The following is a 24833-nucleotide window of genomic DNA, read 5'->3' as shown; positions in this document are numbered from 1 at the left end:
GAGAAGTTGGAGATCTGGGAGTCTTGTGAACAGTTATAATGAAAGCGATGAAATCAGCTATAATGCCCAGGGCAATGAACATGGAAACAAAAGAGGGCATCCCCTTTTTCCTCCCATCTCTGAACTAGGCAAGTGAACTCATTTTTCTCATCATCTACAGGCTCTATGATAAAACAAGAGCACAAGTAGGCCAATAAACACAGGATACTCTATAACTATAAAAAGTCCTTTGTAGCATGGGTTCAGCCAGCTTGACAGTCACCTCAATTTTCAGAACTTTAGGAACCCAGCTGTATATGGAATGAACAATTCTATGTTGAGTAAAGAGAGAAATAAAAATGCCTATTTAAATATTCAGCAGGACGACTACCCCAAAAATGATTTTACTTTTTTTTAATAAGCAATTTTAAGTAAGTTCAAGTAGAAAAAAATCTGTACCAATTATGGGTTGTTTCACTGAGGATAATGGGAGCCACACATCTCGCTCTGAGGAGTTACAACTACAGAGAGGGAGAAAGCTAGAAGGTATCCTGTGGTGTCAGACTGGAATCAGAGGTGTCACATGAATTCACAATTTTCAGTACGTGGATGCAGAAATAGAATTTAGATGCTGTATGTGTATAAATGTCCACATCAACTGTAATGGATTATAACCCACTGAACAGAAGGCGAAACTATAAGTCCATACTGACATAAATTAATAAAGAGGAAAAGAGGAACTCCATACTGGTAAAGCCTGGCGAACACTGCCTTAAACAAGCAGCTGGCTCGGTCGGTAGAGGATGGACCTCTTGACATTGGGGTTGTTGAGTTTGAGCCCCCCAGTGGATGTAGAGATTACCTGAAAATAAAATCTTAAAAAAAAAAAAAGGCAAAAACAAAAGAAAACCCAGTCATCAGTTAGCATCACGCATGATGGGGCAAGAGGAATGGTGCGTGCCACCTGAGGAGATGCAGTGAGGACACAGCAGTGCATCAGTGTTCCTGCCGATGATGCATAAACTAAACCTAATCAAAGGGAAACATTATCCAAAATAAACAGCCTGTTGTCTTCAAAAGTGTCAAGGTCAAGAAAGCCAGGGAAAAGCTGGGGTACTCTTCCAGATTAAAGGATGCTACAAAGATGTGACAATTAAAGGCAGTATGTAATTCTGAACTGCATCCTTTTGCTATAGAGGACATTATTGGGGCATTTGGCAAATGGGATGCGAGGATGAGATGGCAATAGGTATTAATGACAATGTCCAGATCTGATGTTTTTTGGTTACACAGAAACAGGTCCTTTTTTATAGACAATACACACTAAATTCAGGGGTTACTTTTATGAGTGATAAGGCCCATCGAGTTGGCAACTTACTCTCAAAGGTTTAGGTTTGGTACTTGTAATTTTCTGGGAATAGTTCAACATAAAAATGTTTTTAAGGGGCGCCTGGGTGGCTCAGTGGGTTAAACCTCTGCCTTTGGCTCAGGTCATGATATCAGGGCCCTGGGATGGAGCCCTACATCAGGCTCTCTGCTCAGCAGAGAGTCTGCTTACAGCCGCCCCCTCCCCCTGCCTGCCTCTCTGCCTACTTGTGATCTCTCTCTGTCAAATAAATAAAAAAAAAAATCTTTAAAAAAAAGTTTTTAAAAGTGCAACTTCCCCATCATTTTAGCTGTTGTATGACTTACAAAATGACTACAGTAATAATGAAGACAGTGATATTAAAGATGGCTATTTCAACACCAAGAGTTTCAAAAATTCTTGAAACAGAGTAGAGATTAATGTTATTTTAAATAATGTGATTTTAAGTGTGTGTTTTTTTAAAAAATATTTTATTTTTTTTCAAGTAGGCTGAGAGGCAGGCAGAGAGAGAGGGAGAAGCAGGCTCCTTGCTGAGCAAAGAGCCTGATGTGGGACTCAATCCCAGGACCCTGTGACCATGACCTGAGCTTCTGAAGGCAGAGGCTTAACCCTCTGAGCCATCCAGGCGCCCTGAACTGTATACTTTAAGTAAAACATTTACTGTTATGAGTTTAAAAAGATTAGTGAATGTACTCTTCTAGGCTGAATTAAAATAAAATGTTTAAGGTTTAAAAAAAGTTTGGCTGGAGAAAGATAATAGTTTTTGCAAAACCTGTGTGATCCAAAATTAAGATGATATTCAGCGGCAAGAAGTATTGAAATTTCTCATAACCAGTTCCCAAGCAATGACATGTATGCCTTACTTTAAGAAAGTATCAAACAGAAATAGGCAAATCTGAAAGAATTTACCAAGTCTAATAAATTAGAGAATAAAATAACAATAAAAGAATTTATGGCTTACAAAGAGCTTCAAGTAGAAGTTTTTCCTCTATCAACATCTCGGAGTTTATCAGCTCCCTCCTGATCTCTGTAAGATGTGACCAAAATTTGGTTTACATTTAACTTTTCAGGGACACATGACCTAAAAAGAATCATCCAATATGATGCTGCCTGGTACTCCTTCCTTATAGCAGTCCTTCTCTCATATAAGTGATCAGAACTGGGTCCAAGTGGCACAGAAGTAAGCATTATTACCCCAACAACACCATTTCCTGTCCAACAAATTTTCATCTTTCTCCAGTGATAAACAGGTGGACGTTCTTCTTGGACTGTAGCATCTGTGCGGCCCGCTCCACGCCAACCACAGTAGCCAGCCTCTGGGCATCATACTTGGAGTAGAGGACAGTGCAAGTCCAGGTGGCTTCTTCTCCTCTGCTGGTGGCTCTCAGCATGTTACAGACTTCACTGTAGAAGTGGGGATACGTTGGCAGTTCATAGAAAATCAGGTTCCTGATCCCTTTAATGGTATACCTATTAGAAGGGGAAAGAGAAGTGTAGCTATTTGAGAAAATGTATGGAAAAGCTACTTAAAAGAGTTTGACAGGGGCAGAGCTCACTCTTGCTGCTCCATCCTCCAGGAGGAAGACAACAGCACACACAACCAACAGACCAAAGGTTATTATGAGTTGGAAGGACTTATTTTGTGACAACACATTTGAATTCCTAATGTTTGGGTTAAGACCATGATAAAGTAAATTTTATCATGATCTGAGGTAGACTAGGACTGAAGACCTGTCACAAAAAGCTTAAAAAGCAAACACTTAACAACTTAACATTACCCTTAATATAATAGGCAAAACAGAAAGTTCTGTAATGGAGAGGAGGTTAGACCCAGTACGTAAAATAAACTGCATAAACTGTAAATACGTTCCCATCAGTCTTTTCTTGTCACTCTGTAGACGTGTTAACTCCATGGCAGATGTCCCAAGTTCATCCATTTACAAAATCCCGCCTGAGGACCCATTAGGCATTACGGAAAAGCAATTAGTTTCAACAGCTTATACACTTCCTTCCCTGCTGCAGTGCAGCACAGTGGTGGTGGGGGGTGGAGACCCTAGGGACTCACCGTATGGTTCGGGTTGAGGTCAATTATTTCCTCTAGGGCCCCATAACAAAAGATTTTATAGTTGACAAGTTCTGGTTTTTCCTGTTATAGCTCTCTCCTACACTGTGATGTAGACTCCCTTGGGAATTTTATTTTATTCACAGAGAATAAGCTTTCCTTGTCTTCTTATCTCATGGATCATCCTGACCTCTGTGACGATCCTCGTCTTCCAAACTGCAATCCACTACTTGGTTCACCTTTAACAATATTATAAAAAAGAAATTCTAACAGCTAATGACTTGAAGAAACTGTTCTACCTCACTAGTTATCAAAATAAGCAAAATAAACATGGAGGTCTGCTTCTGCTTAGTATAAACTCAAGAGAATACTGCTTTCACACTACCAAGAAAAAGCCAGATAACCTAAAAAGCATTCCTTTTCTTGAGCCTAGACAGCTGATGTCACAAGGCAACCAACTGAACTGATTCAATGGTGCACTGGTGAATGCTTAATAAGTGGTTCTCACTGGGGAAGAGAGGGTGCTGATTTGAAGGAACTGCCAATTTCTGTGGTGTAAATACTCCCACCATGGCCAATTTCAAGCAGCCAATGTCATGTTGCTGAACTCAGGAGTTGGGAAGAGACATGCAACCAGATCTCAAGAGCCAGACCACCAATGACTGAATTCTGAAGAGTGGCAAAGCCCTCTGCAGACAGACAGAAAATAAGAACTACTTTACTCTTAAAGGAGCACAGGAGGAGGAGAGCAGCTGCCAAAAAAGTGGGTAGCAAGAGAACAGCTATACTTTTAACAAATTCTGAAAGGACAAGGGTGGGCCTATGTGACAGTTCAGAATCCCTGGGATTTGTGGGTGCTTCTTTAGCTCACACTCACTCATGAGTTCTTTTCCACAGGTCTCCATTGGGAGTCCTTGAGAGAGATGGGAGGCAAGGCAGAAGACATGAGAGAGATCCCTTTGGTGAAACCTCTCACTTCCCAGACCCATATCTATATGAAGCAAAACTCTGAAATTGAGGAGAGAGGGAAAGGTTAATTGTTGGCAGGGTGGTAAATAAAGCAAGTCATCTGGGGTGGTAAAACCCCACCTCATCCTTCCCCATCATAAGACTTCCACCGAGTAGAAAGTGACAGCAGACCACCCCTGGGGAAAGAGCACGAAATCTGCTCAGCCCAAGATCCTGTAGTAACATAAGCAGAGGTCTGCACCACTGTGGGAGAAGAAGGAAACTCTTTCCTGCCAAGACCCCTTACAGATACTAGGCAGGGTTCAGCTGCCATGGAGTGTGCTACAGGAATGCTGAGAAGGCCCCACCTCCATAGCCCAGAACCAACAGGGCCTGCCTAAAACCAAGCTGCACCAAGAGAACCCAAACCCCACCTCAAGCCTCACAGGGAGTAACAAGCAAGAGCAGCCTGCGGCTGGGGAGGGGCTGAATGGGGGGAGATCCCTCCTCCGGCAGGGGGCTACAGGGCTTGGTGAAAGGTGAGAGATCAGGACACTGAGAAAAGACCCTCTAGCACTCCAGTCCCCACACTAAGCCACTGTGTAGTAGATGAATTTGAAGTCTGTGGAGCGTGGAAGATTAGCTGCAGTAATAACCAAATCCTGACTAGATTTACAACTCCTACATGAGTGGCCTGACAGAGTAAGACATGTGTTTGGGTTAAGTACTACTTATCTCAGCCTCTACATACAATAGACAATTATAAAAAACAAACAAACAAACAAACACAAAATTGAAAGAAAAAGACATTAAAACACTGTGGTATCATTTTGGCTCTCAAGTCATCAGAAACAAGTGGGGTTTTGCATAAATAGGCCAATGGAGTACAAATTATCAGGTGTGTGTATTTTGGGAAGGGGGAGACAAAATATGGGGAAGATGGTAGGGAGCAAATTAGCAGCAATGCATAGTAAATTTTTCATTGTGTACAGATTTTGAGCTAATAGGTTTCCCTCTCCGCATTTATCCTAACGAAATAATAAGCAACTATGACATCAACTATGCATACGGATATTCTTGGCACTGGTGCACATAATAGCAGAACAATTTATTTAAAAACCTATATACCCATTAAAAGGAAACTGGGCTAATTATATATCCATACAACGTAATACTATGCAGCCATTAAAAATGATGCAATAATGTGCTATGGCGAGTGCTGTGAAGTGTGGAAGCCTGATGATTCACAGACCCGTACCCCTGGAGCTAATACATTATATGTTAATTTTAAAAAAATGATGCAATACACACCTCATAGATTACTTACTAATAGAAAAGGAACCTTTACAATGGCGAGACCTAGCAGACCCACCTTGACGAAGTGATTACATTTAGCATCTCCAAATATGATATAAACCAACATTATGTGCCAAGACATGTGGAAAGTACATAATATCCTCTATATAGTTTTATCAAAGATATTTAACCTAAGTCCGTGATTCCCACTTCACTGTACTTTGAATCACCTGTTTGTGTAGATGAATTATCCATGCTTCATCCCCACCCCCAGACACAGGGATTTAACTGGCATTGGGATATGACCTGGATATCTGAATCTTTAAAAGCTCCCCAAGGGGATTTTAATGTATAGCAAAGTTTGTGAACCACTGATCTAAATAGTAATTAAAAAAAAAAAAAAAATTAGACCATCCAGATTCTGGGATATTCTAGAGGAAACTGGACTGAACTCTTAAAAAAATGTCTAAGAAAGAAAAAGGCAAGAGAATTATTCTAGGTCAAGGTTTCTTAACCTCGGCACTACTGACATATCGAGCCAGGTAATTCTCTGTTGCGGGGCTATCCTGTGCACTCCAGGATGCCTAGAAGCATCCTTGCCTCAACCCACTAGAACCACTAGACCACTAGAATAACCCTCCAGTCTTGACAATCAAAAATGTCTCCGGAAAAACTGTCCCCAGCCCCCAGCTGAGAACTACTAAAATAGACTAAAGAAACATTAACCAAATGTAATGTATGATCCTTAACTGAATCCTGGATTAGGGGATGAAACAGCTATAATGGTCAATGCAGAGACAACCAGGAAAATGTGAACATGACTATACATATCAGATGATACTACAGTGATTACAGGTGGTATGATAATGGTATTGCAGTTAGATAAAAATTAGGAACTACACACTGAAAGATTTAGGGGTTCAGTGTCATGAAGCCTCCTGCAGTTTACTTATAAATGGTTCACAGGAAGGAAAAATAAGATGTGAATGGACAGAGAGAAGGAAAGAAAGACAGAACAGGGGTACGTGCAAATGTGGCAAAATGCTAGCAGCTGGTGAAGTCCAAGTGAAAGGAGTTATAGATGTTCACTATTAGTCTTACAATTTCCTTTGAAATGAAATCTTTCCAAATAAAAAGCTAGGGAAAGGGAGGATGTGACATGGCTATATATATCAACTTAAAAATGGACCCATGATAGACACATATATATGCCAAGTGCTAACATATTAAAACTGTTTTCAATAAGCACTTAAAACATATAAAAGAGGGGCGCCTGGGTGGCTCAGTGGGTTAAAGCCTCTGCCTTCGGCTCAGGTCATGATCTTAGGGTCCTGGGATGGAGCCCCACATCAGGCTCTCTGCTCAGCAGGGAGCCTGCTTCCCCCTCTCTCTCTGCCTGCCTCTCTGCCTACTTGTGATCTCTCTCTCTCTGTCAAATAAATAAATAAAATCTTACAAAATATATCTATAAAAGAAAAAAATCCCAGTAAGTACAGCGTGATCCCAATTTAGTGTCTTTAAAAAAAAGCCTGTGTGTCTGTGTGCATATGTACATGTGCACATACTTTTCGCATAAAAAAAGGAAATACACTAAAATGGGTATTAGTGGGGCGCCTGGGTGGCTCAGCGGGTTAAAGCCTCTGCCTTCGGCTCAGGTCATGATCCCGGGGTGCTGGGATCGAGCCCCGCATCGGGCTCTCTGCTTAGCTGGGAGCCTGCTTCCTCCTCTCTCTCTGCCTGCCTCTCTGCCTACTTGTGATCTCTATCTGTCAAATAAATAAATCTTTAAAAAAAAAAAAAAAAGCTAGGCTCATTTAAAATGGGTATTAGTATCAGAGCAGTGAGATTCCATTTTCTTTTCTTTAACCTAGATTTTCCAAGTTCTCTAAAATAATTGTATAATACTCTTAGAATCAGAGTACTTACAAAACAAAACAACAAAACCAATTCTGGTAAGTGTTATAATTAAAAACCAAGATAATTTCTCTGTCTTAATGCTCCCACAGCAGAGACTAGGTATCTCCTGCTAACAGTGAACGTGATGAGGACTTCTTCAGAGGGTCAGTTAGTGTTGATTCTCCAGTCTTCAGCACCTTTTCCTCTACCTTCCTCCTCCCTTGGTTTAAGCTTTGGGTCTTCAGTGACCCCTACAAATATGACCAAGGGGTGCCTGGGTGCTCAGTTGGTTGAGTGTCCAACTCTAGCTTTCAGCTCAGGTCATGATCTCCAGGGTCTTGGAATTGAGCTCTCCCCATAGGGCTCCATGCTCAGCAGTCTGCTTATCTCTCTCTTCCTTTCCCTCTGCTCCTCCCCTCGATTGCGCTCTCTCAAAAAATGAATAAATAAAATCTTTAAAAACAAAACACAAATATGACCAAACAGATGGATGTCCTCAGACTAAGGACATAGGACATGCCAGATGTCTACCTCACCTGCCAACTGTGAAAGATAAATGAGGCACCCACAACTGATTTGACAATCTTTTTTTTTTTTTTTAAGATTTTATTTATTTTTTATTTGACGGATAGAGATCACAAGTAGGCAGAGAAGCAGGCAGAGAGAGAGAGAGGAGGAAGCAGGCTCCCTGCCAAGCAGAGAGCCCGATGCGGGGCTCGATCCCAGGATCCTGGGATCATGACCTGAGCCGAAGGCAGAGGCTTTAACCCACTGAGCCACTCAGGCACCCCCACAACTGATTTGAAAGGCGAGCTCCTCCACCTTGTCTACAAAGATGGTCTGCTACTTTCAGAACCGGGATTCTGAAATCTGGGATTCTGAATCTGAATTCTGAATTCAGAATTTCAGATCCTGAAATTCTGGGATTACCACGAGGGCCGGGGGTACTCGGAACATGCCAGCAGCCTTTTCCAAACCCATAAATTCCACCTCCAGAGTTTCTGACTTGAACCCTGATTGAGAATCCTCTTGCTGTGACAATCCAGGGACAATGCTCAGGGAAAGAGCTGTGAAGCATCCCAACCTCAAGTAGACCATCATGACCAAAGGCCTGTCCAATCTTAATTCTACCGGTTTCATCCCCCAATCCCACAAAACGTGACTAATTTTCATGCTGAAAATGTTTTCTTGCTTGCAAATCAGCAATGATATTTCTAACACTGCCTACTTCCACAGAGAATATAAATAATGAATTTCAGAGCTAGATACTGAAGCTTTACATGTACCTCTTCACAGAGGCACTGCAGATAAAAACACCTATCAGCACCTTGGTGACCTCTCAAGCAAAAAAATCTATAGTTGGAAACTCTGAGATAATTAGCAGTCACAGAATACTGAAGCACATTATTTCTATTTATCTTAAATACAGAATATACTAATTAACCTGGCCCAGCATAGAAAGTAGGTGGTACATGCTAAGTTTGTCTTTTAGTGATTTGGGGGCAAAAGAATTTGGTAAATTCAGTGATGTAAGACAGGGGACTGTACTGCCTACTTGAGACATCATGCCCTCTCCTTGAAAAGCTGCTCTTTGAGAGCAGTCTTCATCCCAGCCTAATTCATACTTGCTATAAACAATCACACTGGGAAGTTTTCCAATCCATCCACTTCACTTAAAAGGCTTGCTTTCATGTATCAAGCTGACAGAAAACGAAGGGCTCTTAAAACCTGCTGAGTGCACACAACCCCCAAATATCACTTTCCAACATGAATGAAAACAACAACTTATTGGAACAAAGCAAATAATGATGCCAACAAGCAGGCATTCATTAACACTCTTTGGCCAAGCAGCCCTATGTAGATGGCCAACAGTGGAGCCCAGGAAACACAAGTGCAGTCATTTCGCATCTCTCCACTCTCAGATCACCCAGTCAGCAGAACAGCCAAGGAGGTCATGTCATGTCAGCCTCCTCTGCTGTGGCAGGCTCTTGCATTCCTCCCTCCCCATCGTGGTAACAAGAGCATGTCTTGGGAGCACATCCTAACATCAACATAAACTAAAAGGCAAAGCAGTGCGAACATGCATCATCGAATATCCTGAAAGCCTGAAAGATTTCTGGCTTTGGTGTTCGGGGTTCTCTGAAAAAAATGTGCCGCTCAGTAGTATATATGACTGAGAGTTAAACAATAAAGGCAAAACATCAATTCACTGAACATTATTGCACATCAGGAAGGAAAAGATAATAGGACACAACTTCCATCTCTCTACAGGCTAAAGGTTTAAAAAGGGCTTTTTCATTCGGCAGAGAGACACACCTGGCAAAACAATAAAATACCTGACTTCTGGGGGCACAAGTAACTGCAAATAGGAACAGAAGTCTCGATATTACTAACGCTCTAATCAGAATTTGTTTCTAAAAAGCAAATCTAATTTGTTTTGTCAAAATCACATAATGGGGAAGCTACGCAAATACTGAAATCATTAAATATTCAACTCTAAGTCCCTCACCTTTTGCCTCCCCCAAACAAAGGGTCCCTCGGTCCTGGGCTCCTTGTAAGGGTGTGTGCACCTCCTCAAGACACACCGTAACTCTCTGAACACGGACCGTGCGCTCAGCCTCCGAGTCCACAGACCACACGGCCCCTGATACTGTGTCTGCGCTTCCACGACAGTTCCCTCTCCTTCCTAGGCTCACTTCAGTTGTGCCTACCTCCAAGTGTTCAGCTCAGTAATGTCTTTCTTGAGGTGCACAACCACAACTACATGAAGTATTCCAAGTGTGGACACACTCCAGACCTACACACAGATTACACTATAGTCACTCATTTGTCCCTACCTTTTCCAACAATACCCATTTTGGGAAGAGCCCAACAAACCAAGTAGAGCCTATCCAGTTCCAAAACCCTCTCGCTTCTCCACAGAGAGTAGAGTGAAAGAGGACCTTACGGCACTACCAAGCCTGCCATGTACTCAGAAGCAGGCCATGATTTGCACGGTTCTCCCCTCCTGAGAGGATGCTCCAAACCCAGCAATGCTTTACCTTTTGTAGAAATGGAAGCGCTCTGTGAGGAGCAAGAACTGCTTCTCTCCTTGAAGGAAGAAGTGTCTGGCCCTGGAGATATCAGACTTCTGAGTGTACTCGGAGATGTGGGTGAAATTCAGTTCCTCCTTCTTGAAGTAATTCCGGAGCCGCACAAAGTCAAAGTAGGAGGGGACATAGATGAGTGTGTGAGACATTACGGCATCACGATACTGAGGCAAAATCTTGTTCACAAAAAAGTTAAACCTGATTTGGAAAAGCAAAGGGCAAAGTCAATGTGTGGAGATTAGCTCACAATGTCACCACTAACTAGGTTACCCTGGGCAAGTCACAATCTCCCTCTACTTTCCCCAAAGAGGACAATCTGACGTCATCACAAAGAGATCATGTAAGGATAAAAAAATAAGTGCTAACTCAATTCACTGTTAATAAATAAATGTATGTCAGTGTATCCCAGAGAATTATTCTAGAAATAGATAAGCACACTACTCATTCATTCATTCATCCATCCATCCCATGGTCAATCAATCACAAATAATTACTGAACACCTCCCACACACAAAGCATCTTTCTCCTACCATGGGTCTCCCAATGAAACACAATGAAGAGACAGGGAAAATACAGAGATTGTTAGAAATACTGGAACCTTCGTATTTGTGGGAGGCAAAAGGTGAAGAGCTTAGAGTTGAATATTTAAAAGTTTCAGTGTTTGCTTCTGGGCATTAGTTCTTGCCCTGAAGGCCTTGTAATTAAGTTACTGACATGGAACATGTAGCAGCATTAAACAGTGTAATGTAATTAAGAAATGCCATGATCTTGTGGAAGAACCACTGATTTACAGTACTAATGCTGCCACTAACTAGTTAGGAGAACAAGGACCTCTCCAGACTTCGGTTTCCTCCTCTGTCAATATGACTGGGTTCAATGATCTCATATCATTTGGTAAACGGTAGTCAGTAAAGTCAACATGGCATCCAATTCTAAATTTATAAGCCGCAGCTAAATCCCTCTCTGTGACCCCCAGGTGTCTAATGGGACTAGGCAGGGATAGGTACCTGGCATCAATCACTGAAGCTAGGTTTTCAGCTTCCAACCTCTGGAAGACATGTGGAAGCTGCACCAGGACATGGCTGATGGAGCCTGTCATTGGGACATTCCTCACAGCCACCTGCCAGGAGTCAATGAGAATGTTAGGAAGCGAGCCATCCTCCGCTTATGCCTCATGACCCAAAAAGTACACAATGCTTCATGAAGATCCAAAGAAACGAGGAGAAAACCCACCTGGCCTTGCAGATTGACGCAGTACTTGTTGAACACGGAGTTGACCTGGGCATCCTGCAGGGCCCCAAAAAGCAGTGTCTGGCGATAGTACTTAGACCAATTATTGAGGCTCCACATCCTCACTCGCGAGAAGTCCACCCCATGTGAATCCAAGGGCAGTAAGTTCATGTGGTTCATCAAATGCTTTGAGTAGAAATAACACTACCATTCATTTTTACTGAAGATGTACCTGTTGGGTACACTAAGCATTTTACAAGTCTGTCATCTTACTAACCCCATGGAGTATGTACAGCCAAATTCCAAATTACACCACAAAAATCAAGGCTCAGATGGGTGTGAATTGTCCGCTTAGGTGAACACCTCCAGACAGGAAGGTAACCTAAAACTGGCTACCTCTTAGACCTTTCAAAAAGAATCAAAATGGTACCTACAGGAATATTCCTTTGAAAGAACTTCTGAAATGCCATCCCAGTCACTCTCTGGGTTCCTCAGTCCCAGACTTGGACAAGAAAGGAAAAGACATGGAAAACAGAGCTGGTGTTCTTCACTGACCTGGTTCTCAAAACATTAGGATATCCCCAGAGCCAGTACATGTGCCTTTCCCTCAAATTACAGAATATGACTCAACCATCAACATGCTTTTTCTATCTTAATTATATTATATTAATATATAAATATATATTAATAATAATATATAAATTACATTATATTAATATATTAATAATATCATATATATATTACATACATATATTAAAGAATAGCAAGTACTAAAGGATCCTCTTTATTTGCCCCAACCTTCCTGAGTCCCTACAAGCTCTGGGACTGTAGAAGTAAGTTCTCAAATGCTTTAAAAAACCAAACCTATAGTTCTATGACAAGGATTGTTCCAAAGCACAGCTGTTCAACCCTAAAATGGACAACACTGCAGAGTATGTGGGGAAGGAGGAAAAAAATTACAGCCACAAGCTACACTAAGAGAATAAGGACATACTACATTTCTCTGTAAGATAAGATCACACATTAAGAAATCCTGAGCAAGCCTCTGCCTTTGGCTCGGGTCATGATCTCGGGGTCCTGGGATCAAGTCCTGCATCGGGCTCTCTGCTCCGCAGGGAGCCTGCTTCCCTCTCTCTCTCTCTGCCTGCCTCTCTATCTACTTGTGATCTCTGTCTGTCAAATAAATAAATAAAATCTTTAAAAAAAAAAAAAGAAATCCTGAGCAGGGGCACCTGGGTGGCTCAGTGGGTTAAAGCCTCTGCCTTCGGCTCAGGTCATGATCCCAGAGTCCTGGGATCGAGCCCCACATCAGGCTATCTGCTCGGCAAGGAGCCTGCTTCCTCCTCTCTCTCTCTACCTACTTGTGATCTCTGTCTGTCAAATAAATAAATAAAATATTAAAAAAAGAAAGAAAGAAATCCTGAGCAATGTTTTCCCATTTCCACTGAAGGCCAAAGAGAAGAAAATGAGCATAAACTGTAGGCGGAATTATATTAGGTAAAGACATTCCTGGTCAGGAGGAACCAATCTACCAACCAGCCACACTGAAGTGGTCTATTAGCAGAGATGACCGTAAAGGGGAAGAAACCTTTTCTGGAGATCTGAAATACTGGTAAAAATTTTTGCTTCTCTGCATAATTATTGTCAACCTGTGGGTAGAAGAGGGCATAAGGGTGTTTTCAAATTGGAAAATGTAAAATATTCCCATTTCCAAACTGAGTATTCACTTGGCATTAAATAACCCTTTAAGACTTAAATTACTGAGCTGCTTCTCTCTCTAAATGTGAATGACCATCATTACCAGAACATGCTCCCAGTTCTGCATCAGGTAAATGTCAGCTTGATCAATGACGAGCAGCTCAATAGAAGACAAAAAGTCAAAATCTCTCTTCTTCTCTCCTTCTGCACCAATGATAGTCCTCAAGCCCAGCGGGGAGGCAATGAGGATGTCAGAGGAGTAAAAGGGGGCATAGAGTCGGATGCTTCTCTGAAGTATTGCCACTCCTACAGGAAACAGCCAAGTACACACCTGTTGATTAGTTCCTGCCGAGCCATTAGCTTCCACTCACTCACGGAGCATGTTGTACCTTCACATCTTCCCCCTTAGTACATGACCGTGCTCTAGTTGTTTTCCTTCCTAAAATAATCATCCCCCTTTGCCTCTGTGGTCCTGTCTAGCTCTCATTCTCTTCCTTTTGGCTCAAACTTTTCCAGAGAGCGGTCACCCACTATTTAGAAATTTCCCACTCATTCCTCAGTGCATCACAATCTGGCTTGATTCTCAGGACTCCACTGAAAGGACTCCTGCCAAGGTCACCAATTCAAGGATACTCACCAATGCCTAAAGAAATAAACTGAGCACATCCTCCTTGAAATATTCTTTTCCTCGCTGGTGGTTTCCAGTTCTTTAACACTCACTTCTGTTTCTAACCCTGACCTAGACTATAGCTATCTTTCAGGATCTAAACAGCTCTTCCACAAGTCCCTGATTCAGCTAAGCTTTAAGTTCTACTCACATCCTATGTAAGTTTATGGTAATAAATGGATAAATTTATTCACTAACCATGGCTGTAACACCACCTCCACAAAGATCTGTATTTCCAGCCCACATCTGTTTCCTAAGCCCAGAACTGACCTATCAGCAGCTTGCAGGACACCTGCATGTTTAAAACTAAACATCTACTCTCGTCCCTTTGCACTTTACACTCCAGCCAGCCATGCTGAAGCCTATGTAGATCTTAGGTCATGCTCAGCTTATTCAACCTGATGCCTCTGCATGTGCGGTTTCCTGTCTGAACCCTTTATCTCCATTCTGACCACCCCTCTTTGTAACAGACTAAACCCTAATCAGGTCTCAACTTTCCATAAATGGCACTGCCACCAGGACACCTTCCCTAACTATCCCGTCCCTGTTTTGAGTACAGAAGTTGCTTTAAACACTCCCAGAACATCACTGCATCCTCTAATCGGCACTTATCATTCTGTACTGTTTTCCCATTAGGCTGGATTTCCTTAACAGCAGGAAGCATAACTTTTATTTCTGTATCCTCAGCTTCTTAGCAGTACCTGGCACACATTAGATGCTTAATAAATGTTTTTCAAATGAGCCTGTGACTAAAAGACATTTTCCCAAAACTTCACTCTATCAATATACAACTAACCAAGTATACAGGAGTTGAATAAGAGACAAGTAAAAATGTGACAAGTTGGGTGGCACTTGTGAGTGGAGACAACTCAGGGACAGGCACTCTACATGGCCGGTAGGAGGGAGGTCCACCATTACGCATAGATACTGTCTACTCAACCTCTCCCCAGCGACCCACTCAGCCCCGTCACTTCCAACTCCCCCTGTAGCAGCAGCTACTAGCTACGGGTATGCAAGGACACTTCTGCCATCAATGCGCATGTGTCTTTACATACAGCTTCAGAGGTGATCCACCCTGAGCCAAGTGGCCACCCCATCAGCCAAGCAAGACTCTCGCCCCTGGCAGACACCATGTCCCAAATACACCCGGTCCTGTTAGAAGGATATCTCACACCACTGAGAGAATGCCTAATTCCAGGCTTCTAGCCTGCCGCCATGTGAACCTCACACTATAGATCCCCCAGAGTTTGAGTTCTGACGGAAGGAATTACCGATCCGAAAGTGATCATCGATGTTGCCGACAAACACAGCTTCGTAATCCTCAGGCCTCTTGAGGTTGGGTGGTCTCTCCTCGGGATCTGAGCCATACTCTCCCTTAAACCTCTTTTTGTTGCTCACAATTATTTTCTTCTTGCCGTCACCCTCGAGGAGGCTGATGAATAGCTGTACCACTCGCAGAGCAGCTTCCCGGAAGGGCACCACTATCAGCACCTGGGGAAGAAGCCATGGCAGCCTCGATGAGCCCAGGGGAAGGACTGACAGCTGCAGGTCAGCCTGCTGAGGACATGGAGCTAAATAACCCTCCACAGAGCAGCAGGCCCCAAAAGGGCTCACATCTCGGTCACCCCCTTTGCACAGGACCTGGCTCAGTACTAGAAGTTCAGCACCTCTCATACCCAGCACCATGTCCTAAGGACTTTAATCTCATGACCCCACAGGACACAACTCTCAACCAGAATGTGGAAATATCTTTCAGGATTAGGTCAATGCCTCTGACAGTGTCCACTATCAAAAATCCAATATAAACATACAAGTGGCATGAAATGTTACTTATTTCTGTCTCCCACAGAATTTAGTACAGTATTTTTATTCATAAGCCCCAAGGGATAAATATATGCTGAATAAATAAATGAATTGGGAAAAAAAATTTTAAAAGTAAAATGAAAAGTAAATGAATTAGCTATAGTAAGTTAAGAACAAATAAAGCTGGTAAAGAAAAGAAAGGATTAATGCATCACTACTTTTCTAGTATGTTCCCTAGCACATTTTTCAGAAATGATGAGAAAACATTTCTGAAATAAGACCATATCTCAATGCGAAATGTAGGACTCAGTTTTCCAAACATTTCCAAAAATGCCTGAAGTTACAACTGGTGAAAATGAAAATAGAATATGCTTAACAATGATAAATTTCTAACTACCCTTCTATAAATATCAACAATGCAAAAAACCTCTGTCAGATTCTACAATTCATCAAATTCTAAATGTGCTTCAAGGGTAATCTGACTTATTCTTTTCTACAACTCTAAATGGAAACAGATAACTTACAATCCTTATGTTCAAGACTCTGAGACAGTTTCCCAGAAAGCAAACCAGCACAGCTGGAGGCGTGCAGTGAGTCAGCCTGGTATAGTGCAGCACTGAGGGCCCAAGACTGAAGAGGACCAAGTTACTGTCCCAGCTCCAACACAAAGTGTCTAGGCTTCGGGTTCCCCAGTTATCATATAGGGGGCTGAACCAAGAAATGTCTGAGAGCCACAACAGTACTAAACCCTAGAATCCTATGAGATTTCTTCAATATGGAGGATACAGGGGAAAGGACAACATAAAATGCTGCCACATCAACATGAATAATGAGGGCACAATTAAAAGACATTTTCTACCAAAGCTCCAAACCTATTGGAATTTAAGCTTATGAGCCCAAATAAATGTAATCATCGCTTTAATCAATAGTAACTGTACAATGGAAAAATGGGAATTTCTGTTTTCCAAGGTTTACTTATGTGTGTGGCTCAGTAAAGAGAACCCTTGGCTCTATTCCCACCTCTGCTATTCCTTCCCTGGGGCTCTTTAGCAAGGTCCTCTACGAATCTGGGTCTCTGTCCATAGCTGTAATATTTAGGGATTGGATAAAAGGCTTGCTGAGGTTCCATCCATTTCTGACAACCAAAAAGAAGAGATTTACAATGGAGTTGTCATTTATGTACATTCAGGGTTATCTTTAAACAGCGTTATCACAGAGGTACCTCTGATTCACAAGCTTCCAATTAAATCCACGGTTAGAAACAGTCCACTGAGCTGTCTGCTGCACTGCTCTAGCACTACCTGGCCCATCTAAGCTGCTCACTCTTAAGACTCATTCATTATTCCAGTATTCATATCATTCAAATACCTGAGTACCTGCCAAGTGCCAGGCACCTATATGGCAGTGACCTGCAGCCTCCTTCTGGAGGACAAATCTCTCCTGCTGCCACTCACCTTGGGCCTTGTTAGCCCTTGGTCTCTGAAGTCATCATCGTCACCCACCCCAAGTTTCTGGCTGCGGCGTCTGCTATTGTTACCAAGCACCTGGGCATTGGCTTTGAGGACATGATTTATTACATGTAGACAGTACACGTGGCGGATCTCCTCCCCATTCTTCAGGGCGGTCCTTTCTGGGTAGAAGAGGTCCCAGTAAGAATTCATAATTAAGAAGAGCTCTTTCTGGAGGGGTGTGAAGGGGCCACTTGATTTGGGGGGACCAGACAGGAACTGGCTGTTGGTCTTGGTCCAGGTGGATTCCAGAGGCTTCTGGAGATGAAGTGACTTTAAATCAACGTCCTTTGAAGGTTTAAATGTTTCCAACTTCTGGAACTTGGATGAAAAGACAAGCTGGCCCAATATGGGCCACTAGGAAAGAGACAGATCAAGACCAAAGTAAGAAATGCATTATAATACATTGCATTCACACAGTAATTTCTAATTTACCAAGCTGTCTGTGATTTACCAGATCACCTAATTTAATCCTCACCAACAACCCTGCAAGGTAGACACTATAATGCTTGTCTTACAGTTTAGGAAAACAGAGATTCAGAGAGAGTATAGGATTCAGACAACCTTGATGACCCAGGAGAGAAGAGAGCTGAGAGCTAGGGCCTAAGGCTTCTGACTTCCAACCTGAGCTCTTCACTATGTCAGTGTGTCCCAAACTATTTTGTGGATTGTGTTCTAGGATATCAAAATTCATTCTAGGAAAAAAAAAGGGCTCCACAGTCAATAACTTTAGTAAACATCACAAAAGCTAATCCCCCTCAGGGAGAATTATATTAGATACAAAAGGTTCTGATGAGATCTATGATAAGAGCTCTATTTCACTGCATTTCTCAAGTTTTCCAAATTTACTTGGGTATGGAATACATTTTTTTTGAGATACAGCTGTCATAAAGTATGTTTCTGTGAAATAACAGTTTGGGAATTTTTGTGTTCTAACAAAATTGCTTATCTCAGAAGGGAAAAAAAGGATGATCTCAGCAGTAAAAAGAAATGAATTACTGATATGCCCCCAAGAACTGGGGGTGGATCTCCAGGGAATTATGACTTTGGTGGTGGATAAGGGGAACCTGCCTTGATAAAGCAGTTATAGAACTAAACACACACACACAAGAGGAGGAGCAAAACTGAAGAAAGCTGAATAAGACAGAAGGGTGTGTCATAGTCAATTTACACCAAGATGCTACCACTGGGGGAAACTAGGCAAAGGACATAAGGGATGTCTTTGTGTCATTACTTAAAAATTCAGCTATAATTTTTATTTTAATAAAATTTTCAATTAAAAAAGGATGACCAACTCTTAAAAACAGGACCTGCTGGTAAAAAACAAAAAAACACAAAGAAACAAAAACTGCACCACATCTGAGTAACTTAGTTGTGAACCTATCTCAGATATTTCAGACAAACCAAAGCAGCAATAGCTACTGTTTTACTCAATACTTTCTATGCATCAGTCAGTAAACTAATAAATCACTTCATTTTGAGGTAAGCATTACTGCCCCCTTTGAACAAATGAGAACAAGATTTAAAAAGGTAGATTAGCTTGCCTTGGGTCATGTAAACAGCATCTCTCAGATGCTGGTCTAAACCCTGGTATACCTGTCTCCAAGCCATTCTTCCCTGACTCCCACACTCCAGCTTCCCACGGCCTTTCCTGGCTACACTTGTGCCCCTCTAGGCTCTTCCGGCCTTCCTGTGCTATGCTCCCCTATCAACTCACCTACTACTGGTGGCTATCATACATTCAAGGAGACTTGAATGAAACCCAACGCCATTGCTTTATGTGGAGCTTCACTTTGTTTGTGATGGGCATGACCAAGCAATACTTACTTTCAGCTGGTGAGTAGTTTTGGGATTTGTGGCAACAGCTTGAATTTCTTCTTCCTTCAGTTCTTTGTTCACATGTTGTAGAAATGGATCTAATTCAGAAATCAAGAATGTTAGAACACTTTCGGTCTTCCCTCTAAGTGAAACACTCTTTTTCACGATGTTAACTCATCCTTCCTCCCATCTACTTTCCCCATCCTCTCTCAGAGCTCAAAAGTTTCTAACAGGTTCTTTTTCCTAAAGCATTTCTCTAATCACATTACTTCTCAGCTCAAAACCCTTGAAGAAACTTCTCTGTTTGAAATTTGGGGCACTCTAGGATGCCTCTCTGCCTCCTTGTGATTTCTGTCAAATAAATAAATAAAATCTTAAAAAAAAGAGAGAGAGAGAAAAATTAGCCAAGCCAGTCCTGAGTCTTACAACTCTGGAAAAATTCCTATTCTAATAATAAAGAGCAAATGAAAGGTAGAAAGAAAATTATAAAATATTTTTCTCCTATCTCTTCCTTCCCTGCTTGGGGAGAAAATCAGAAGTCTTCTCCTGACCCCAAATGTGGAAATACGAAGTGCAGGGAAATGGCCTTCCCTACTATCACTCTTTGGTTATTTGTCCTACTAAATAGCCTCCTGACTCCCAGCACAGCCTAACCACTGAAAACCACAAAACAGCTCTGAGAATTATTTCTTTCCAGCTCTAGATATAGCTTCTAAATAGTTTCTATTGTTGCTCATTCCAGTAATAAGAGATTTAATGCATATTAGCGCACAAGCCCCCATATTAAGCACCTGGTGAATGCAAACACACTGCTCTGACCTTGTGACACTTTCAGAGAGCATGTGCCTCCACTTTCCTCTTCAAGAAAATTGGTTTCCAGGCTGAAAAGTGACTCGTGTTTTGCATCTGTAAACTCCTCAAGGGATTCTTGTGATGTGCCAAGTGGCCCATCCCCACCTTTTCCTTCAGGGTCACCAGGTAAAACCGTACCTATGATTTTGAGAAACATTATGTAAAATTATTTATGCACAAATATCATTATATTTCTGTGGACAAGTAAAATTTAATTCCTTACCCTAAATCAGCACTGATGTTCACTGCTATTATTTACTTTTAAGCAAATTCAGGTGGAAGACTTAAGTTTCAAAATTAAGTTTGATGGCTGACCCAGGCTTAATTTTCTAGAAACTTATTTTACGATGATAACTAGACAATGTACACTAAGAGGTACATGTAAGGATGTTCAAAGCAGCAATGATTATGATAATAAATGGAAAAATTGATTTCATCCTTTTCTATCAATGGAGTATTAAATTACCATATGTCATTTACAATGAAACTCCACATAATGAGGAAGCTAGTATGAATCCATGATTATTAACATGGAAGAGATCTACTATTAAAGAAAAAGTAAGTTACAAAAGTGTATGAGCTCATTATGCACACACACACACACATCCATATATGTGTATACATATATGTATATTTATATGTAACATACTTGCACTCACACGTGTATCCATAAAAAGTAAGTAATGGAAGGTTATATAGAATGTTCAAGGTGTTCATCCAAAGGTGGTAGAGGTATAGGTTAACTACACTACCCTCTTAAATTTTTATAGTAAGTATATATCACTTTTATAATTAAAAAAAAAAAACAAACTTTTCACTTCTAAAAATCTAAAACAGCAAATAGAAAACAAAACAAAAAAACCCTAAGTCTGAGACAATGAACCAGTAAAACTGATGAATTGAAATACTAAGAATGATGTATGATACCTTAAAGTATAGAGAAAAAATACAACTGCAAGGAAAACAGGCATTCAAATAGTAAGATATAATTACTCAGACACATTGACAATGAGATATGACTCCAGCAATATAAAGTCATGAATTACTAATACATGAACAACATGAATCAGTCACAAAAAACATGAGGAGCCAAAGAAGCCAGACACAAAAAGGTACATATTTTATGCTTCCATTTATATGAATTTCTAGAACAGGCAAAATTAATCTTTAGTGAAAGAAAACAGGTCAGTGGTTGCCTCATGCCAGAGGGGGGAAACTGACTATAAAAGGACCTTCTGGCAGTACTGGAAATGTTCTGAATCTTGATTTTGGTGATAACAACAAAGATGTATGTGTCAAACTCATTGAATTGTATACTTAAAACAGGTACACTTCATTGCATGTAAATCATACCTCTATACAGTTAGTTTTAAAGTTAAAAGAAAAAAAGTCCCCTAGAAGTCCGAGTGAGATACAGTTACTTTAAGCGTTCAATCTCAGCTGTTCTCTGAAGCTCCCGTCCCCAATTTACTCTGGCAACCAGGTGGAATCTCTTCAATGCCTTACAACTAGCTATTCCATACAAATCTGCTGTTGAAAATTTTTGTATATTTTATCTGTCTTCCATTAAACTTGGTTTTTCTAAGGAAAGGACAGTGATCTCTTTAACTGAGACTGTCAGGGAAACAGCATTATGTTCCCTTTCCTCTGAATCAATTACCTACGATTGATAAAGTCTTGGAAATCATAAGCAAAAATATTAACTTCTGTATTTGTCTGGCCATAGGGTCCGGTTTCATCAGATTCTCAAAGATATCACTGAACCAACAAGGTTAAGAGTCTCTGCTTTGGATCCATGTGCTTTCCTCCAACTCACACAGTACAGGGCACTGTGCTCACAGAGAAATCTGTCCTGACAAAGATGATGAGCTCACACCAAAGACACTTACTCTCCTGCACTTTGGTAGACTCTCCTGTTGTCTCTTTCTCCACACTGACATCACTATCACCATCTTCACTGTTCATTTCCGCCTCATCTACAGCACTGTCTTCTTCTTCATCCTCCTCTTCTTCTTCATTCTCCTCCTCCTCCTCATTTTCTTCTAAGGCATTCTTTAATGTGGCAAGGAGTTTGTGGTACCCAGAAACTTGTTCTGGTTCACTCTCTGCTTCACTTTCAGAACCTGAAGTATCTGAACTCTCTGACTAAAAGGAAAATGGGAAATTTGATTTCTTTTCAAAGATTTTACTTATTTATTTGAGAGAGAAAGAGAGAGCATGAGTGGGAGGAGGGGCAGAGAGGGAGAAGCAGACTCTCCACTGAGCAGGGAACTCTACATGGGGCTTGATTCCACGACCCTGGGATCCTTACCTGAGCCAAAGACAGAAGCTTAACCAACTGAGCCACCCAAGCGCCTTGGAAAATGGGAAATTTTAAAACAGAAACGTATTATTCTTGTTTCTACCCTATGATTATCGTGAGGCCAAAAATATAACTGGTTCGGACTTTCATAAATAAAAATTAGCTTTTCTGTAAATATACAGTCTTATCTATTCAATGATGCCCAGCAACAAAGTTATTTTAAAAAGCTAGTCTAGTGAGATGCTTGAGTGGCTCAGTCAGTTAAGTGTCTGACTTTTGATTTTGGCTCAGGTCATGATCTCAGGGTCGTGGGATCCAGCCCCAGGTTGGGCTCTGTGCTGGGTGTGGAGCCTGCTTAAAATTCTCTCTCCCCCTCCCGACCCTGTACATGCATGTGTCTTTCTCTCTCAGAAAAACAAAAAACAACCCCCCCCAAAACAAAAAAAGCTAGTCTAGCTATGATTCTAGAATATTTTCGTCTTCTTTAAACAGCTAATGTTCTATATGGGAAGAAAGTGGACTAAAAACAGGGCTTTTGGTTATAAGGAGATCTAATCTGTGTTTCAGATACTTTGCATGCTGAAAGGAGCAATAGGAAAACTGCAACACAACAAATGAATGAAGGGTTTTGTTTTTTTGTTTTTTTTTCAGTTTGTTGTAATGAGTTAGGACCTTTGTTCAGTCTGCATTGTTTGTGGCTCCTTTAATGTTAAGTAAACAAGATACACCTTTAGGATTTACCAAGAGCCCTCTGGTAAGCCTCCTTGACAGGTTCCAATAGGCTAATCTTTCAGGAGAGTTTGAAACTCTGGTTACTATATTAGTTATCACAATGGCATTATAACAGATATCTGCATTCAACAGTAAGCAGTACTACTAAAATAATAGCTTACACCTAAAATTGAAAGGAGTGGAAATGTAGCCAGGCTTTATTACTGTTATATATAATGTTAAAATTAACAACTGAGAACCAACTATTATAAAAAAAGGTATAAGGTATTACCAGTTGATAAATCTGTGGTTTTGCCTCCTTTCCAGAAACCCTGAGAAGAAAGAGGTAATGTTAAACTCTAACTACTAGCATGTAGCAATTAATTAAAAAAGTCTAATGATAACTTTAAATGAAAAAGGCAGGGCATTCCATTATAAATGCATTATAACTACAGTCATGTAAAAGCCACATATGCACATGGACAGGGATTTTAAGAATATAACAAACTGATAACTGACAAAGGAAAAGTTTAACAAGGTCACACGACAGAGTTAACTGGCTCTCATCGGAAAAAAGTATCACTTTAGCAAATAAAAGACATTTTCTACCACATTTCTTAATTATAATGCATCTAACTGCCGATGAAGCGGCCCAAAGGGGAGTGGCGGGCGAGCACTAAGACCATAACTGAAAGTCTGGACACTTAGAGAGGACCCCACAATTACGGAAACACAGGTTTCCTCATTGTAACTGGATAAAACAGCGGTATCTGAGGACCGAGACAATTCTTTAAAAACACACAAAAACCCCAAAACAATCTTAGAAAACTGGCGGTACAAAAACCAGCACCCCACCCCCGCAGGGGGCGTGCGGTCTAACTTGAAGCTAAGGGCTCAACAAAAGCAAGAGGACCCACAAAGTACCCCATCTCGGGCGGAATGCCACCGGCATCCTCCCAAGCCCAGAGCGCTGGAGAAGAGCGGGAAGAGTGGTGAGCAGCCCCAGGGAAACGGGCGGCCCCAACCCGGGAAAAGCCACGGGCACCGCTGGCCCCGGCAGTGCCCCTCCATACTTGTCATAGAATGGATGCTCCTCGCCAAAATCCCGAAGATGCTTCTTCTGCTTCTTAGTCAGGGTGGTGAGCAGCTGGCTCTGGCTCCGGCTCCCGCGTTTGCCCATAGCAAAAACGTCAACGTCTCCCACCTCCAAAAGACGAGTTTCCCACCACGAAGTTGTCTACTCAACTCCCTCACGCGGGTCGCCCACGGCGCTTCGCGACGGAACCAGATTGCCATAAAGCAGAGCCGTTTTACGTCGTGCCTGTGCGACAGGCCTTAGAACTTCCTGGTCTCGATTCTGCTCTCTAGTGAGGCTCTTTGGAAACGCATGCAGGCGTGCCTCTGAGTACTGAGGTGCGGAACTTAGGCGGGCAAGCTTGGGGCTTCCGGGGTGCGTAGATGGGTGGGCGTACTTTGTGTTTCCGTTTGGGTCTTGGGAATCTTGCCGCGTAAACGTGTCGTCGTGGAGTTGGTTGAATGCCCCCACTTTATTTTGTGATATAGTAAAAATACCAACCAATATTTAAGGGTGCTGACACATCTCACTTC

General features: G+C 41.6%; 1 protein-coding gene across 1 annotated transcript; it reads right to left on the bottom strand.

The window, feature by feature from the left end:
* Nucleotides 1-378: 378 nt before the first annotated feature.
* Nucleotides 379-24504, bottom strand: UTP25 (UTP25 small subunit processor component). Its single transcript, XM_045983546.1, has 12 exons — nt 24299-24504; nt 23518-23557; nt 22102-22357; nt 20180-20350; nt 19370-19458; nt 17489-17899; nt 15503-15722; nt 13668-13870; nt 11870-12052; nt 11644-11756; nt 10589-10834; nt 379-2815 (listed from the first exon to the last, which is right to left on the bottom strand). Exons 1-12 carry the CDS (start codon nt 24403-24405, stop codon nt 2572-2574), a joined length of 2283 nt encoding a protein of 760 aa, XP_045839502.1. The 5' UTR covers nt 24406-24504; the 3' UTR covers nt 379-2571.
* Nucleotides 24505-24833: the final 329 nt, after the last annotated feature.

This window comes from Meles meles, chromosome 17 (assembly GCF_922984935.1).
Source record: "Meles meles chromosome 17, mMelMel3.1 paternal haplotype, whole genome shotgun sequence".
Lineage (NCBI taxonomy): Eukaryota > Metazoa > Chordata > Mammalia > Carnivora > Mustelidae > Meles > Meles meles.
This window is presented reverse-complemented; position numbering and strand designations above follow the sequence as displayed.